At 38.3% G+C, this 19,846-nt stretch overlaps 1 protein-coding gene across 2 annotated transcripts in view; it reads right to left on the bottom strand.

Moving 5' to 3' along the window:
- znf451 (zinc finger protein 451) overlaps positions 1 to 19,460 on the bottom strand; it is a 58,380-nt gene extending 38,920 nt beyond the window's left edge. Inside the window, exons 1-4 of one of the 2 annotated variants that reach the window (XM_039738244.1) lie at positions 19,375 to 19,460; positions 18,890 to 18,997; positions 14,022 to 14,087; positions 4,574 to 4,663 (exon numbers count right to left, since the gene is read on the bottom strand). In XM_039738244.1, the coding sequence (XP_039594178.1) occupies positions 4,574 to 4,663; positions 14,022 to 14,087; positions 18,890 to 18,976 (243 nt within the window). In that variant the 5' untranslated portion in view covers positions 18,977 to 18,997; positions 19,375 to 19,460. The remainder of the gene's footprint in view (positions 1 to 4,573; positions 4,664 to 14,021; positions 14,088 to 18,889; positions 18,998 to 19,374) is intronic. The other variant, XM_039738245.1, reaches the window with a different exon arrangement.
- Positions 19,461 to 19,846: the final 386 nt, after the last annotated feature.

The raw sequence follows: 19,846 nt of genomic DNA, 5'->3' as shown, positions 1-19,846 counted from the left end.
TAACTTTCTCCACATTGTGTATCGCGCCAACTTTTGTTTTTTTTTTTTTTTGAGCCTATTGAATTCCACTGCTTTTCATAATCTCTAACCTGCTCTGCATGTGTTTAGCGCCAACGTTTGTAAACGTCTTTATGAAGTTCTACTTTGTCTTTTAATTCTGAGCCCGATTGTACCTGCTTTTTTTTTTTCAGTTCCACTTGTTCCGGGCTGATAATTACTTTCCTTACTTTCTGAATTTGCACCTCGATTATTCTTTTTTTGCTCTTTTTTCTCTCCAACGCTTTTGAGTCTCTTTTCTCCGCTTAGTTGTCGACGTTTCATTTATAACGTATTGCCCTTATATGCTTTATATGCGCCGAGAGCACAGGATCTGTGTGTGCTACGTGCCTTTACATGACAGAATGATTTGCTGGCTGTCCGTGCTCTTACTTGATAAGAAGGGTGTATCTTGCAAGAATCTCATGTTCCACATCATCGTGAGACGGTCCTGGGACAATCTCTTGGCACAAAGTCTCATGTTTAAGGTCCCCGTGGGAGGCACCGTGGCCAATCTCTTTCATCTCGCGGTTTCTTTTAAATGTCTTCATGATCTTAACGTGAAGATCACATCTCGATGCCCTTGTGTTTCTCTCCAGGATTTTTTTTTTAATAATAGAGAGATGTACATTTTTTCAGGGAGAGATCTGAAACCTTGCTACAATATATAAATTGTATTCAAGCGAAGACAGTATACCTGCATGGAAGAGCTGATAATGTGTTGCATGATCTTTTTTCAATAAATAGTATTTTTGAAATCACTCTCTGTTACACCAGCAGACATTACTCAGTTTAGAAAGCCAGATGGCATTTTGTCTATTTTCAAATTTTAAGTGAGCACTGAGTGTAGTTTTATTTAAGCTCATGTCTTAAGTAGTGGCATTGGCAGACGTCCTATTATTATGCCTGAACGATTTTTTTTTAGCAGTTTCTTGAATTATTTAGTATTATATTGTTGGCCAACTGACAAAAAAAAACAAAAAACCTGTCACATGAACTAACAAACGGGATTTGTATTCCTTCAAATATTAAATATGGATTAGAAATCTGGAGGCTACATATATATACCTGCAGGACTGTGGAGTTGGAGATGGAAACAATTATTGGGTTAGACGGAGCTGGAGGTGCAAGAGTTAAAGATGCTAAGATTTGCATTGGGTGTGACGAGGATGGATAGGATTAGAAATGAGGACATTAGAGGGTCAGCTCAGGTGGGACGGGCAGGAGAAAGTCAGAGAGGCGAAATTGTGTTGGCTTGGACATATGCAGAGGAGAGATGCTGAGTATATTGGGAGAAGAATGCTAAGGATAGAGCTGCCAGGCAAGGGGAAGAGAGGAAGGCCTAAGAGAAGGTTTATGGATGTGGAGAGAGACGACATGCAAGTGATGGGTGTGACAGAGCAAGATAACGAAGACAGAAAGAGATGGAACAAGACGATCTGCTGTGGCAACCCCTAACGGGAGCAGCCGAAAGAAGAAGTTTTATGTTCAATGTTACTCCATGCTTGTAAGCAACAATACTGCTACAGTCTTTTAAACCCAAACTTTAACAGGTTAGAGTTATGAAAAGTAACCTGATGATTCACACAGGCAGTGATGAACAGCCTTGTATCTTCAGTGCTTTCAATCAACACAGTACATATATTAGTCTAATTACACAAAAGAGGAGCCAAGTTGGAGGTTCCAGAAATTGAGGGGCCGGTGTTAGAGGAAGCAGAGTTGGAGGTGAACCGTTTGTGTACCAACACCACAGTGCTGCAGACCCGCATGAAGGAGAGAACCTTAGGGTTTTCACAGAGAATGAATACTGTTTGCTTGTTAAGACTGATGAATGCTCTATATTACCTAACCATCTAGGGGGAAAAAAGCACAGGATACCACAACCCAACTACAATACTTTTTTTTTTTTTTATTTGCACATAAAGCTTCATTGTTACAAGGTCTGAATTTACAGTTTCTGATGGTGCAAAAACAGCACCAGCATGCAACCTTGCAGTCTGTATACTGAAAGACATGGCACCTGTATGTGACAACCACATATTTCAGTATATCTCAAATTCCTCACATAACTTTAAGGTTAGAAAGCAATGCTTAACAGAATTTGGACCAATCGACCTGTTTAGAGCTCGTTCCTGCCTGAAAGGGGTCCGATCTTGCTTTCCATTTGAAATAATTTACTGCCTTTATCAAACTAGCCCTAAATTGGGAATTTGACCAGATGTCTACTGCAGAGCACTGAGGAAGCTCTGACATCTTGTGCACAGGACTTCCTGTGGGCTCTCTTATCATTGGCTTTCTGCATCAATTCAGTCTCATACCTCAACAGACTCTTCTTCATCATCATCATCTACTTTCTGGTACTCCAGACAACAGGCGACCAACTGCCAAGTGCCAGTTTTGATGGTAAGAGAACGTCAATGAGGTCACACTTTTCAATATCATTGTAAGCAATGCATTTGGGGACTACCTGTTGGCCAGCTGCGAGATGCCAGTATTCGGTTGTTCTTGGGTATCCCACCATTGGCCATGTGTGAAATGAGATCCAGCTAGCGCATATGTTTGTGCTTGAGAAAGGCGAGGATGAAGAAGGTGTTGTCTTCCCTCCCATTCACTGCACTGGCTGTAATCTTGTTTTTCTACGTGATGCCGAATATACTGTAAGCCTGAAGTTGTGCATGTTAAAGGTCTTGAGATGGCGATTTTTTCAAATTTATAAAACCTGACGCATGCAAATTTTTACGTAATGTACCTTTATAAGTTAAAATTGTCTTATAATGAAGCTGCTCTTCCACTTGACATTTATCTGCTTTTAAGATTGTTTAGATTCATTTGTTTTCTCCTTTCTTCTTTAATATTATTGCCTTACTAGCCATGTGCGCCCAATTATGTTACGCGTGTTAAAGTTGTCTGTGAAAGGGCTCCCTGTTTAAATGCGGCTGCCAGTTGTGAACTCAGCCCTTCGTCGCACAGCATTATGATTTTTTTATAAGGGAAACAAAATTACAAAAGAAAACCCTTGGACATTGATTTGATAGGAATAGCCTACTCGGAATCACTGTCCGAATCGTAATTATGTGGTGGTGTAGGAGCATTTCTGTCCGTTCACAGTCCGTCTCATTTTCACGACGCTGTCGTTTCCTCTCACGATGTCTTCTCAACCTTTCTCCAATCTCGCAGGTTGCTTTGTGGCAATCCAAAGAGTAAGGCAATATACACGGAGCAATGGTTATAAAAGGGGGACACATAGTAAATGGGGATCACTTCACTGACATGTGAGCAAGCCACGGCACAACTGTGACACGCGCAGCACTCGCCGGCTACAACGTAACAATAATAATTTCCGGAACGTGCCGTTACGTTGTCATTCATTGTACCCACTGTCTTTCTTTCATTCATATGTTACGTAGGCGCGTACCTTTTATCTTCAGCAATCTCATTCTCTAACCAGGCCTCAGGAGCTAACCAGCGTAACACTGTCCACCACCCCTTTCGTTATTCCGGCACATTGTTGACATCCGTGAGTAACAACAATGTACTAAACTGGAAGGTGGTCTACGCATGCGTGGAATTCGCGGACAAACAAAGATCAAGATCTAAATGAAGATCTCTTTAGTTAATTTAAAGCACAACAATTTGTTTAGTTTGAATGTCTGTGTTTTGAGGTGTGACTGGCGTACTACAGTCTTCAGTAGTATAAGCCTGGAGGAGATTCTTAATGCAATGCCTATGTTTCAGCTGCCTCTCTACTGCCATCTAGTGCTGCTTCTTCTAATTCATTTGCGGACAAACAAAGACCCAAATGAAGATTATATATAGAGATTTATTTTTCTTTTCTTGTAACTTTCTCTTTGACATCTTGTAAAGCACTTTGAGCTACACTGTACGGAAATGTGCTATATAAATAAATGTTGTGTCATAAATGCTGATGTTTGCATGGGAAGTTCCGCACACATATTTCAAGCCTCTTTTTGTGCATTCACAAGCTTTAGAAATGAGGCTCCTGGACTTTGGCATTCTCCATGAGCTTGCTGATGGCCCAGACTCTCTTTTTCAGTGTGGAAAATGTTGCAGCTGCCTTCCCCGTATGCTTGTTGACCTCACTCCAGAGTCACAGGCAGTCTAAAAATCACTGAGCCCAGGTAAGTGAACTCAAGGATGACTTCCAGTTTATAGTTAATGATACTGATGGAAGGGTCGGCTTTAACATCTTGGCCCGTAACCTACATCTTCCTCAGGTTAATAGTGAGGCAAAACTGTAAGCTTTCACAAAGCGTCAGCGGAGTGCGAGTGGAGACAACTACATCGTCAGCAAAAAGGAACTCTCTGATGTGTTGCATCAGCCCCTTGTCAGCTATATCTATTTCTGCTTAAAAAAACTAACAATCCCTTATGGTCACATTTCCAAGTAATACTTCACAAAAGTGGAACTTAACTTTTAACAGCATTAATTGAAAACTAAGCAATAACATTGTTAATGAAAACGGCTACAAAAAAAAAAAAAATCTTATCCATATAATTAGATAAGAACACCACTCACTTTCACAGAAAAAGATGTACTGGCTTCTGCTTCATTGTCGTCATCATCAATCAAATCAATATATTCCAGAACAGGTCTTTCAGGAGCTTCCTTTGGTAAAAGTAAGAAATAAAGAAACTGTGTTTTACATTTTATAAAACAAATTATGCAGAAGGGTAAATAATGCTAATTGTTATGTAAAGCAAAAGATTTTCAAAGCATGAAGAACACTACATGCACAATCAGCAAATAAAACTTAACTTGGTGTGCAGTTTAAAAAAAAAAAAAGTCGATGACAATGATCAGCTGCAAATGTTTAAAACAAAATGAGTAAAACTTGTGTTTTTTGTTCTTTTAATTATTGCATTTTGAACCATTAATTCACACAATAAGCAATAAAAAGTGGTGCAGGACTTAAGAAACTAAAAGCTTAATTAGGTGAGGGTGCAATCAGAGGACTGCAGAAAAGTACAGAATATGTCATTAAATCCTACTCAACTTAGCAAGCATGTCTGAATCTGCCACAGGATAATAAGAGTCCATAACAAAAGAAAAACGGCATTTGACTGGGGAGTGTTTTGAGGTTTATGACAAAATACATCATTAATGTATGTAAACTGAATTATAACTGTAAAAATTAAGTTGGAAAAACATTAAGCTTAGATTTGAGAGAGAGAGAGAGGGTGAGTCAAAATTATTTTAACACTAATGGATTTTTTTTTCTTCTGCAGATAGACATACACTATGAGTGACAGATTAACACTAGAGCAAAGAAGAGAGGTTGCAAGCTTGATGGAAGTGCATATTTTGTGAATAAATCTGTTTCTGCCATTCAAATGTTAATATCATTTTGACTCATCCTGTATGTGTGTATGTGTGTGTGTGTGTATATGTGATATAATAAGTCAGCACAAACGTTTGCAACTGAATGGAAAAAAAAAAATCTAATAATGACAATGACCAAGCCGATTGAAAACACTGCAAGCAAAAAGCACAGCAGTGAAAACCCATAACTTAAAGGATTTGGGTGCCAAGAGCACCAAATAAGAACCAAATTTTATTTCTTTTTTATGAAAGATTAGATGCACCTCAGTGCACAGGATGCAGATGGATATACTGATGAGAATTTATGGAACAAAAAATATTCTTAAAATAAATAAATAAATAAAAATAAATTGCATGCCCAAGCAGCAGATCTTGCCATTTTCGCTGGGTGACTGTGAAAGGCAGATTCTATATGAGCGGAGAGTGAAGTATAAAACAGTGCATATGGGAAGTATGTCAAGTTTAGCTGCAAGCATCCTCCATGGACTTTTAAAAAGTGACCACAGCTGCAATGTGGAGAGAAACAGAACATCATAAAAAATCCATTAAGAAACAGGACGGTGAAAGTAATTAAACCTCAGAAAGTGAAATAGCCTAAAGCTGGTATTGCTAAACAGTTGATTGCAGAGTTCTTGTTGGTCGAAAAATCTATACAAGTTGATTTCAATCCATCCGGCAGTCACGCTCTATTGGCCAGTTTTAGCGTTAATGTTTACGAGGCACCATCTATTGATGTTATTACATAATGCAAATAGCTATAAAAGTGCATTGCATTTTTCTTTCTAACAGATGAGACACTGCAAACATTACCACTGCTGCGGAGAATCCTAAACCAAATGCTGTACAAATGAGGCAGCAGCCCAGCTAACACTATAACTTAATAAAGGAAATTTGAATACAAAAATATGTAGCAAATAACAAGGAATGAAAGAGGGAGCACTAATCTTATTGGAGACCATTAAACTTTCTGATGATTTGCCCTCAATAATGTGAAAGGGATAAAGTGTGCACATAAATAACAAACGTCATTAACGGCTATAACATGGGCATACTGGCCTCACCGGGACCCAGGTTTGAGACCCCAGAGCCAGATAAGTAGCTATTTCCCTACTATGTTACTTTGCAACAGTCAATGGGCGCCAATGGAATTATGAAAAAGAAAAAGGCTGACAGAGGAAGTGCTATAATTTTTTTTCTGTTTCAATTTTCCTTTATGATGGTTTGGTTGTATGCATAAAAATTTAAATCACACTAAAGCTTAGTTTAACGTATCATTAAAAAATAAGTGAAGGTGTAATAGGGAGGCAAGAGACATTACATTTATCCCACAATACAATTCATATGGCAATTCAGGCTTCACAATACAATGTTCCTACAATATGAAATTCTCATAAAAATGTACTGTATGTTTAATGTTTTTATTATTATTAGTCATTTATAAATCAAAATGCTGCAAAGCAACTGCAAAGCAAATACCCAAGTTTTAATATGTTTTTTGTTAAGCATTTTGTATTAAAATAAAATACTCAAATATTAACATAAAATATTTGCACTGCAGTAACATAACACATATTGCCTGTGAAATTGACACATGCAAATAATAATTTCTCCTGACAATAACAAACCTATTTACCTATAATGTAAAGTTACTGCAGTGGAAAACCATTCAAATGTAATCTTCTTGTTTTGTTTTCTGAGTGAACATAAAATATCGCTCCAACAATGGCTGACCTTTTATTTCTTGCTTGAAAGACTTAACTACCTTGGCTGTGGTTTCCGACTGTATCTGCATAGAATTTTAATGTTACATTTCCTTCTAAAAAAATGGACACTGTCAAAACTAAATGAAGCTGTGACAATACACTCTTGTAACTGAACACAAACACTCAGTACAGTCATAGCAGAGACAGTTGTCTGATTTGACCAGAAAAACAAACATTGGGAGTCTGTTGGCTTTCCCCCTCCATCATACTGGAGGACTGCTGTTGCAAGACCAGCTGTGGTACGACTCCTCCTTGATGTAATCGACCCCAATTTCTGAAGCAGGGTCAGTGACAGATGTATCGAGGTCTCTAGCACTCATTCTCACATTCATGACCTGTGAGAGCTGCAGTTACTACAGCTTGCTGCTTCCAGTAGCATTTTAGCCTATCATGAGATCTGCACTGATACTATGACAAGGTAGTGCTTCAGTGGGCCTAGCAGAATTTGATTTGCCACACTGGTGTATTTATGAAATTAAGCTGTGATTCATTACAGGGCCACAACTAAGTAAATTAAGTGTATGTGCAAAACAGTTAGCCTGCAGTGCAAGTTCACTTTCACGTACTGTGATGTCCACGCTGTGTGCCGTTCACGTTATTATACAGATGATGAACAACGGATCTGCCAAAGTACAGTAAGCTTGGCCTGTTATATCTTCGTTCTAGTTTTTAGTCAAGTTTGACCCGCTTTCAACAAAAGATGTTTGTTTGCCTTTTGTCATTCATTTCAGTCTTGTGATAATATTATACCATGCACTACACACACGGCAACTTTCTGCAGTGACAGGACTTTGGATCATAACCTTAGATACAATACAATTTCTCTCATGCCTTGTAATAGGGGACACATTTTTTAAACCTGCTTTTAGTTTTCATTACTACTCCCATTATGTCAGACACTTGAGATCAAAAATTCCAGGTTCTTCACTTGTGTTGTTCAAACATTTTAAAACTATTTCTGAAAAAGATTAAATGGTCACATCCATAAACATTATTAACAAAATATCTCAGAAAAACAACTCCATATGTTTTCCAAATCACTGAGATGGGCATGGAAAGTCTCTATACTTTGCTGGGATATTGTAAAATTCAGCAGGGATCTTATAAGGTAACATTTATATTTTTATATATACAGTGGGTACGGAAAGTATTCACAGCGCTTCATCACTTTTTCCACATTTTGTTATGTTACAGCCTTAGTCCAAAATGGATTAAATTCATTTTTTTCCTCAGAATTCTACACACAACACCCCATAATGACAACGTGAACAAAGTTTACTTGAGCTTTTTGCAAATTTATTAAAAATAAACAAACTGAGAAACCCCATGTCCATAAGTATTCACAGCCTTTGCTCAATACTTTGTCGATGCACCTTTGGCAGCAATTCCAGCCTCAAGTCTTTTTGAATATGATGCCACAAGCTTGGCACACCTATCCTTGGCCAGTTTCGCTCATTCCTCTTTGCAGCACCTCTCAAGCTCCATCAGGTTGGATGGGAAGCGTCGGTGCACAGCCATTTTAAGATCTCTCCAGAGATGTTCAATCGATTCAAGTCTGGGCTCTGGCTGGGCCACTCAAGGACATTCACAGAGTTGTCCTGAAGCCACTCCTTTGATATCTTGGCTGTGTCCTTAGGGTCGTTGTCCTGCTGAAAGATGAACCGTCGCCCCAGTCTGAGGTCAAGAGCGCTCTGGAGCAGGTTTTCATCCAGGATGTCTCTGTACATTGCTGCAGTCATCTTTCCCTTTATCCTGACTAGTCTCCCAGTTCCTGATGCTGCCACCACCATGCTTCACTGTAGGGATGGTATTGGACTGGTGATGAGCGGTGCCTGGTTTCCTCCAAACGTGACGTCAGGCATTCACACCAAAGAGTTCAATCTTTGTCTCATCAGACCAGAGAATTTTGTTTCTCATGGTCTGAGAGTCCTTCAGGTGCCTTTTGGCAAACTCCAGGCGGGCTGCCATGTGCCTGTTACTAAGGAGTGGCTTCCCTCTGGCAACTGTACCATACAGGCCTGACTGGTGGATTGTTGCAGAGATGCTTGTCCTTCTGGAAGGTTCTCCTCTCTCCACAGACGACCTCTGGAGCTCTGACAGAGTGACCATCGGGTTCTTGGTCACCTCCCTGACTAAGGCCCTTCTCCCCCGATCGCTCAGTTTAGATGGCGGCCAGCTCTAGGAAGAGTCCTGGTGGTTTCGAACTTCTTCCACTTACGGATGATGGAGGCCACTGTGCTCATTGGGACCTTCAAAGCAGCAGAAATTTTTCTGTAACCTTCCCCAGATTTGTGCCTCGCGACAATCCTGTGTTGGAGGTCTACAGACAATTCCTTTGACTTCATGCTTGGTTTGTGCCCTTACATGAACTGTCAACTGTGGGACCTTCTATAGACAGGTGTGGGCCTTTCCAAATCATGTCCAGTCAACTGAATTGACCACAGGTGGACTCCAATGAAGCTGCAGAAACATCTCAAGGATGATCAGGGAAAACAGGATGAACCTGAACTCAATTTGGAGCTTCATGGCAAAGGCTGGGAATAATAATGTACATGTGCCTTCTCATTATTTTATTTTTAATAAATTTGCAAAAACTTAAAGTAAACCTTTTTCGCGTAGTCATTATGGGGTGTTGTGTGTAGAATTCTGAGGAAAAAAATAAATTTAATCCATTTTGGAATAAGGCTGTGACATAAAATGTGGAAAAAAGTGATGCGCTGTGAATACTTTCTAGATGCACTCTATCTATCTCTCTCTATATACATAAAAAATAAAACCTTGCAACGAGATGTGATCTTTTAAAGAGAGACAGACACTTTCACGCCTCACGAGTCTGGTGATACACATGCAGAGCAGGTTAGAGATAATGGAAGTAGAAACATTCAAAAGTCTCAAAAAAAATGAGAGTAAAGATCGCATTGGCACGAACAAACGGAAAAACTAATTCTGTGAAATAACAGAATAGCGAAAAGAGATTGAAAAGTCTTTGAGGATGTCTGGGGGAGAAGAGAGACAAGGCACTGACTTTAAAATGTTCAAAGCGCCGCAAAATGTAGATCACGCCACACAGGAGCAACAGCAATCCAGCAGCTGATTGAGCAAAGAGAAGGTAAAAAAAAAAAAAAAGGGAATTTGTTTCCCATTGTATCACTGTTTTGGAGGAGGGGTGAAGCTCTCTCTCTTTCTAATATATATATATATATATATATCTTTTATTTTGTTATTTTCTACTTCACCTTGTATGCAGAGATATTTAATTTTCATTTAAAGGACTCGTATCATTGGTTTCCATGTTAAATCGGTTTCAAACTATTAATTAAACAAATCTGTGTCCTTATGTGTGCTTTTTTTGTATTTGGTAATTTATTTACTTGCATTCAACCTGAGAACTTGTCATTGTACGCTCTACCTGAACTGAACTGAGATGGTTGAGCTTTATACTCACATTTCACACATTCATTTGTTCATTTTGCAGCTTTCTATCGTGGTAGAAACACTGAACAATGGGGCTCGTGTACAGTTTATTCCTATACAGGCGTAGTTATCTTCTACAGCTAAACTAAATGAACTTTAAAGGTCTCCTGTGTTAAGGACACAAATTTCCCTACATAAAGCTGTGATTTCAGTTTTGGGCCTAAAATAATATTTTATTTATGTACTGCTCTCTTAAAATAAAATCTATCTGAACAATTTTCCTCAACAATAAAGTGCTTCAAATACTTTACAGTGCTAATAACTATGCCTAATTGTGTCGAATTGTTGGTGTTATCATGCCCAGACTTTAGACTTTCTTCCTTCTTGGCAAATGTGTACAGTAATTTAAAAAAAAAAAAAAAAACCTGCCATGTCTGTAATTTCCTGGGCTGCTTTAACATGATTAGACATTCAGTTTATGTTAGTCTCCTGTGATGTCAAACAGCTCCTGACATGACACAATACATGCATCATCAGTAAGATGTGAAGAGACTGCAGTTAAACAGGCCGGTTATCATCATCCCTATTGCAAAAGGAAAACAACTTACCAAAGTTTCAGCATCAACTCAACAAATCTGTGCTTACTTTCATTGTAGAGATTGCTTTCAAGTATCATGTCAGAATGATATTAAAAATCCTTGTGTAGACAAAAAACACTAAATACATTGCCAAAGGGTACAAGTAATCAAATTTATTGCTCATATAGCCGTTTGTGCTTACTTTGCATTCTGAGCCGCCCGGGAAGACACTCTGCTGACTGGAACATTTACTTGGGTTTCATCACTGTTCCCTTAAGTTTTCTTTTCTTTTAACATTTTACAAAATTACAATTAAAAAGCCAAATACTGCCTGGTAACGTATGGAAAAGACAGATTTTACAGAGAACATGCCTATGAAAAATCTTACAGAGAAGTATAACCTAGGAGTTGTATTAATCACTACACATTTATTCCACAATTACATTTTTCAACTCATTTTATTCTTTCAGTTTTTCAATCTTTTCTTATAGAATCTTAAAAATGAGTGCCACCAAAATGACAAACACAAAGCAAAATACACTAAGGCGAGTATGTTCTCACAAAGTATTTTAACAGCTTATGCCTACCACAGCAGTAGTTTTCTCTTTGAACTTTATCTGTTATTTGGTAAAAATTAAATAATAAAATTTACAAATGTAGTGTGAAATGTGACAATACATTAATAAAAATACAATGGTATAGGAGTATAAGTTTTTTTTGTCAATATGTTTAATTATTTCTTCATTTATTTATTTCAGTGACACCAAACACCCCATGAAATATACCTTGGGACAAAGTCTGTTATTTTCACCCGTCAAAGTTAAGAGGCCGGGCTCTAGCGAGTACTGCGTTCTGATTGGTGAATTGCCAGCAGGGTACATTTAAACCTCTAGCCCTCTAGTGCTACATTTACAGGCAGACACTTCAGATGCGGATTCCTGAGAATGTAATGAATTTGGAACGTCCTGGATGAAAGTAGCGGGCGTTCGGCACGAATTCTTGCACCCGTCTGCTAGCCAATGCACATGTGGTTTGTTTGCCTCAGAAATCCCGTCGCTCATAGGCATGTGCAGAATTGTGGCCCTGCATGTCTCCGCTACCGAGTAACTCCCTGTTACTCAGCCTAGTGCATGAATGAATCAGCACCCTAGTAATCTATCTACATCAGTGGTTCCCAAACTTGGTCCTGGGGACCCACTGGGGCTGCAAGTTTTTGTTCCAACCAGATTCACAATCGGTGATAATAATCGATAATAACAAATCTCATTTAAATTACCTGTTTTTTTTCTCTTATTCTGCATTCAGAAAAACACAACTGTATGGCTTTTACATTTATAACACATTTAGAAATATTTCTATTTTTTTCTAAAGCTGTAAATGCTTAACTCTCTGTTGTTGTTCTCCTATTATTTTCCTGTGGAGTTTGCTCCCTTCATTTAAACCTAATAGTATCAAATAACAACCAGCATAGCAGACACCCAGGATGATGAAAGCAGCAACGACTTCAGTGTCAGACCCGCTAATTAGTAAAGAATCAATGAAATAACCAGAACACCTGGAAAAGCAGAATTAAAATTAGGCTGAAAATACTGTTAACGACTTAAAAAATACATATACTCCATATAACTGCTTATTACATTTTAATAAAAATCTACCAAACTTAGTGTGTAATTTCTACATTGACTCCAAAACACAGAAACTGGGAAATAACGACTCACTTAATTAGGCTAAGAGTCCAATGAAAAACGGAAGCTGGTTGGAACAAAAACCTGCAGCCACAGGGGGACCCCAGGACCGAGTTTGGGAACCACTGATCTACATGTTTCCCTCAACTGCACCAAAAGATTTAAATTACTCTGATAAACTCGACTGTCCACCATTGATAAACTGTACAACACTAATGCAGAAGGCAGAGAATACACTGTACAGTAATCCCTCGCTATATCGCGCTTCGACTTTTGCGGCTTCACTCTATCGCGGATTTTATATGTAAGCATATCTAAATATATAACGCAGATTTTTCGCTGCTTCGCGGGTTTCTGTGGACAATGGGTCTTTTTTACTTTTGGTGCCTGCTTCCTCAGTTGGTTTGCCCAGTTGATTTAATAAAAGGAACGCTACTGGCAGACGGCTGAGAAGCTACCCAATCAGAGCACGCAGTGAAGTTCCTGTGTGCTGATTGGCTCAGCGACGGAGCGCCGAATTCGACTGCGCTGCATTAACCAGGAAGTCTCGTCTCGCTCATTCAGCATCAACGTGTTTCGCTGTGTAATGAGTTAACTTGTGCTCTTTTGTGTTTATCTTTGTGCATAGTTAAGCCCTTCCTTATGGCTCCAAAACGATCTGTCTATCGTAATGGCTGTAACATATGTGATATTGGAGACGCTCGATATCTTTAAAATAATATTCAGGTTTTACTGTATATAAACAGTGTGTTTACATACATAATTTCAATGAATCTTACCTAATATCTAAGAGAATACAAAGGGTTTACGCTGTATAACTGTGTGGGAGAGGTTTATAAGAGTGTGGGAGAGTTTATAAGGGCTTAAAATATATAAAAATAACCATATGAACATATGGCTTTTACTTAACGGATTTTCACCTTTCGTGGGGGGTTCTGGAACGCAACCCCCGCGATAAAGGAGGGATCACTGGATTGAAAAATATACCAAGAACAACGGGAGTGTGCAATGTATTCTGAGGAGTGGAAATCATTCCTACTTTAACTGATAAAGTCCAGATATTATTATTCAGATATTATTACTTCTTCCTCTTTCTGCGTTACTGTTTTTCATTCAACGGAACAAAAGTTGGAGAAATTCTGCATTATTAAAACTGTTAATAAAAGTCTGAGCTGTGCTCTACCTTCTAAACACCACTTCCTACCTGAAGCTCTTCTACATGAACAGACCATCCTGACTGCTCTTCATTCACATTCTCTTCTCTTTGATCCTGTGTGAAACACTCTGCAAGATTAATCTATTCACAAAAATGATACTGAGACAGCGTAATATATGCTGTAATAGCTCAAACAAGTATTTCATGACTATCAAAAAAAAACATGAAAATACTGTGCGTTTTTATAATCTAAGCATGAAACATTTAACTTATCAGTTTACCAAAATTACAATGTATTTTAATTAAAAGTGAAATTTACAAGTAAAATACAGGTACAATTCTGTTACAACAAACTGCTAGGGGCCTAAAAAATATTTCGTTGTAATAAAAGTTTCATAGTAATGCAATTCTGTATTAGTTGCTTTCTTTAACTTGTGTCCAGGCGTTTGCAATCATTTCAATAGCTTCTTTTGCGTTAGTTTTAATCTCCTCCTGTCTACAAGTTATGCCGACTAGAATTTTTCTCAGCATTTCCTTGTCATAATAAACTTTTAGGGTGCGAATGATGCCCAAATCCAACGGCTGAAGCGCTGCTGTGCAATTGGGTGGGAGTTAATTCAACGCAAATATTATCTAAATGTGGAAGCATGCTGTGGGCAGCACAGTTATCAATCAGGAGCCGAATCATCCTTTGCTGCTGCTTCTTCATATTGTGAGGTTTCTGAACTCATTGTGATCCCCCACCCCACGGGAACGTCACGCTGAAGTGCGTCCCCAAGCGCGATTACCGCATCTGTGGAAGATTGTTTGTTCGTTGCCAAGGTAACCGCAGGCTCACAGTGGTGCAGTGAGGCGCCACAGAAGCAAATCCTAAAAGATTGTGTGGTCGCGCTACAAGTCCCTGTCTTACACCCCAAAACACGAGGCTGAGTCTCAGTACTTTAGCGACACAGCTTTATTCAGCTTGAAACAGGAACAGCAGGGTTACTTATTGTAGCGGGATCTGCCACTCGCTTGTACACAGACACAGCAGTCAGGCGGGGATGTGGCTAAGTTAGTGCCCTGCATTTATAATGTTCCTTGCATCACCCATGGAGATATTTTCTGTTTGCTTCGGTGACGAAGAAAGAAAATTTTTTTTTACAATGTTTCTGTTTAGGGATCGTTGTGCACAACTGAGTTGCGACCACAGAACTAACTGCTCTGCGGAGGATTCATTCAGGCATTTCAAGGTCTTTTGGGCACTTCCTTGTAATGAAAGTATCTGCTGAATGTACTTCATAGTAATGAGATTTCTATAGACTCGTGTCATATGGGGAAAACTATCAGGACCATTAAAATACTTTGTTGTAGTGAAAATTTAATTGTAAAGATATTCGTTGTAACAGAATTTTATCTGTATGTATGCCAAGCCAGCCTTTCTCAGAGCCTTGTAACTTGTCAACAGCTCTAACCTGTGACTTAAAAAAAAAAGTAGCTGGCACACTAGAACTGTGATGTACTGGCTAAGGGATTGGCATTCAAACCACAGGGCTACCATTTTCAGTTCCCAGCAGCACAACCAGTGTATGAGTCTGAACAAATCATTTAATAATACTGGGTTAAAAGATACACAAATAAAACACATAAATAAACTGTAGTGTATCCCGTAGAGGTTTTAAGTTGGCATGGATAAAAGGTATCGGCTAAATATATCAAAAATAAGAAAATCATATTGGTGTAGTAGCTTCCTATTGTTAGCTTATTATTTTTTTTAATAACCTGCAGCTACTGAAAATAATAAATGTATTTTTATAATGGGTGCGTCATTCTGTGTGTAGCTAGTGTGCTCCAATACGTCTTCACTTCTCTAGGACATCGCCTGGCATGCAACATGAAGCCCTAGGATCTTTGCTGCTTTCACTCAGGGTATCCTTTGGTCTATAATGTCAAACTGTATAAACAGGAGTGAAAATAATGAAATGTAAAAATCTCAATATATTTCAGATTTTTTTCTTTGACAGGTTTAGGTTTCTTAAAACTTTGAGAGTACTCTAATTAAAAATGCTTCTAGATGTGTTAGACAAGAAAAAAAAATAATATTCACAAACAAAATAGCCCAATCCCAGGCAATTACTGAACCAGAATACCGTATATTACAGTTGTTAACATAAAACTGTGTTTATTCAAGTAGCAAACATATTTAAGTGTCTTGCTCTTGGTTATACAGCAAGTTGGGACTAGAACTACAATTCAAGTCTACATGTTTCTCCTTTTCCTATGTCGTCCTCAGGACCCAGTTTTGTATTTGAAATCAGTAAAAGGTGCCTTACAATTCATCTGCTCAGATTATAAGAACAGAAATACGGCTTTAAAAACGTGTTTTTCATGCCATGTCCTTCAGGTCAGTTTTGATCCACCTATAGTTTAGTGAATTTTACTCTACATTTACAGTTGTTATTCAAAACTCTTACAAACAACTTAAATGTCATATTTTCAGCTCAGAAACGGCACGATCATTAAAAATCAAATAACGTTTCCAAATGGCACATTTTTTGTGAAGCTGCTACAAATTCTTAACACTGCCAAGGGCTTTGGGGTCAATTATGACTGACAGTTTAATGGATTTTACTCTACATTTAGGATACCTTAATTATTTACAATCCATTAAACATCTTAAATGTTATCTGCTCTAAAATGTAGCGAAACTACAGGTTAAGATAGTCAGCCAGTCTATAAAACAGGCTTTGGGTGGAGACACTTGCTGTCCAGGGAACCTAAAAAGGGGTCTTAGAGTGAGGTCAACACGGACCCTTAAGACAAAACATTCAGTCAGAATTCAAAGACATCTTAAGGGTTAAAGGAATGCTTCATCTAAACATGATATATATTTTACAACCTATACTGTAGTCTTAACGTTTTAAAGGATTGTGTTATAAACGAACCAAACAGGCTACTTGTGCTGTATAACGGCAAACAACGTCAAAAACATCAATGGAAATAAGAAAAAAATTCCTTGTGTTGTATAATCTTCATGTCCATTATCCAGTCATGTGCTCAAAACATGCAACAAGCACGTATTTTTTGCTAAAATATTATTAATACGTTACATTTGGAAAAATAATGAACATTTTAAACAGGAAAACACATTTCCCACAATACTGTGCTTTTGAACTGAAGACCCAGCTCTCCCCTTCATTCATTGGTCGAGAATCCGGTCTTCAACACGAGATTAAATATTTTCTTCTGCCGTCACTATAAACTACATAGAGCAAGTAACAGACCAAAGAAATATAAATTTCTCGCTGGACCGTTCCTTTAAACGCGAATACTCTAACCACCACATGGCACTTCTAACCATGTAAAACCAATTTCTACACAGTTACACTTCATTTAATAATTTATCTGATAAGACAATTTCACATAGTGGGATTAATAAAGTATAACAAATCAAATATCAAAATTTAACCAAAATAAAATTCATAAATACTGTACATTGTCCAAATGTTGTTGAATTTTAACAAACTGTGCATCAGAACGATAAATCAGTGGATCATCTTGAAGTGGTGACCATGAGCCACCGAGTCGGTTTACTCTAACTATACGTTAAAGAATTACTCCACCTAAAAATATTGCTTCGTATGTTACCTGAGCAATGTAATTTGTAGTGGTGGCTGAGAATTTCTTGATTTGAAGACAGGATTCTTGACCAACAAATAAGGTGAGAGGTGGATCTTCAGTACAAAGTCATTCCCACAAGGCTTTAGTTTCCTATTTAAAATGTTTGACGATTATTCTAAAAGCATAGATTTAATATTTTTGCAGGTTTTCAGCATACAACTGGATAACGGACACGTGGATTAGACAACATGAGTAACAGGGTATTTTTTTTTCTTTATTCCATGGACGTCTTTGAAATTGTTTGCCACTGCACTGCATTGGTCACTATTGGCTTTTATTATATCAAGTTTTCTTTTTATCTCTCCATTCTGAATGAAAACAAGAGATTTATAAAATATCCAGCCAACATTACAAACTACATATATCATATAAAAAATATCATCTTTGGGGGGAGTATTCCATGCCAGCCTTTTAACTCCTGTAGATTTTGTTTTTTTCTCCTGCTTGACTGTAGTGTTTATTTATTTTCTGTCCTCATCGTCTTACTCATCTATAGAGAGACCTACAATATGATATCATATATAAGGGTGCTGCTTTTCTACTAATTATACATCTATTATGTAAACATGGATGGGTTTGTTTATTTTGTTACTTATTCATTATTAATTTTACCTAATTGTGTTGGTTTTTCATTCTTGTAACCATCTCTTTAACATCTTGTAGGCGCTCTTTGTGTGAAAAATGTGCTATAGAAATAAATGCTGTTGTTGCTATTCCTTTAACTATCCAGCCCATGTAACTTTGTAAAGTTATTTTATCCAACTTCCATGCGGCCTCTGGCACTGGGCATGAACCTTAAAAATTGTGCCAGTCTATTTGCTGCAGGGGCTCCTACATATCCACTAATCTATTGTCTAATATTGTCTTATTTTATTAACAAGATTGCATGCAGACCAATTATTGTGGTAACCTATTACATTGTAATTCGCAGACTCACACAAACAAATGTTTGCATGATGCATTAAAACGTTATCAAAAAAGATGCTGTCCAATTTTGGGCATTGAAGAAGAAAGACGCCTATCACAAATACTGACCACTGGAGCAAAAACACTGGCGACAAATTTAGAATTATTTTTAAACAGTTTATCATTACTAAATTTACTACATTAAGGTTCTCTTTCAGTACGAACATATGAACTTTAAATCTAGGGCTCAAAATGGGTCATTCTAAAAGGAGGGCTCTGCTTAAAACATTCCCCAAAGTTGAACACTTTTTACATTTCATTAACCTCTAAGTTGCGACATCACCACTCACCCCAACGAACTCGACATCATCGTCGCTACCGCCTCCCGTCTCCTCCTCCTCCTTCACCTCACAATCTGCACCGCAGCCTTCCGACATCTCCGTGGAATTTCAGCGATCCTGAATGAAGAGAAATGGAAAGTGTGTGAATTGAAGTCAATAAAGAAAAGCGGAGGAGAAAACACGAGGTATCCTGCCAGCGAAGGGGCCTTCTGGACACTGGCACAGCATGCAACTCCGTAGTCCGGTTTAATTTATCAAATCGACATACAAATAGCGGACACCAGGATTTAGTTTTGTGTTGCAAACTGATGCTCAGAGCCAAAGCACAACAATCAAGGCCCTCCATTTGCAAAGCAGTGCCTAATCATGCAGAACCGGAGCACGACAGCGTCACAACCCAGGTCCGTGTGTTATAAGTCTGAAAAGTCGTCACGTAACGGAACGACTTTGTATACAGCAAATAAATTAACTGACTTCAGAAGAAGCATTAGTACCTTCCGCTCTTCCCATCCGGCAACTGCTTACTAGTTTTCGCGCGATTCCAGCACATTCAAACACGCGTGATTTCACAAAGCCACGTGCGTGTGGCGCAAAGACCTTTGGGAAATGTAGTCTCCATCGTGCTTCAACCTTCGAGGGTCTATAAAGTACAAGTTAGGATTTTGTTTATTCATTTCCAGTGTTGGTTATACGGTAATTTTTCTTCAGACATTTCATATTTGGCTCAAACAGTGACGTGCGGTGAGGTTCATGGCTGGTGAGGCGCTGACTCCTTCAGAGTCAGATTTACAAATATATGAACCCAAAAGAGTAGCTTATTCACAATTCATTTGACAGCCAGCATGCACATTGGCTACTGGTTATGTTTCATATTTCATTCTTTACACACACACAGGTAAGGCGCATATGTGGCTATGAGCGAACGTTACATTTCTATAGCGACGAGAGAGCAGAGAGAGCGCATTT

Source organism: Polypterus senegalus, chromosome 16 (assembly GCF_016835505.1).
Source record: "Polypterus senegalus isolate Bchr_013 chromosome 16, ASM1683550v1, whole genome shotgun sequence".
Taxonomy (NCBI): domain Eukaryota; kingdom Metazoa; phylum Chordata; class Cladistia; order Polypteriformes; family Polypteridae; genus Polypterus; species Polypterus senegalus.
This window is presented reverse-complemented; position numbering and strand designations above follow the sequence as displayed.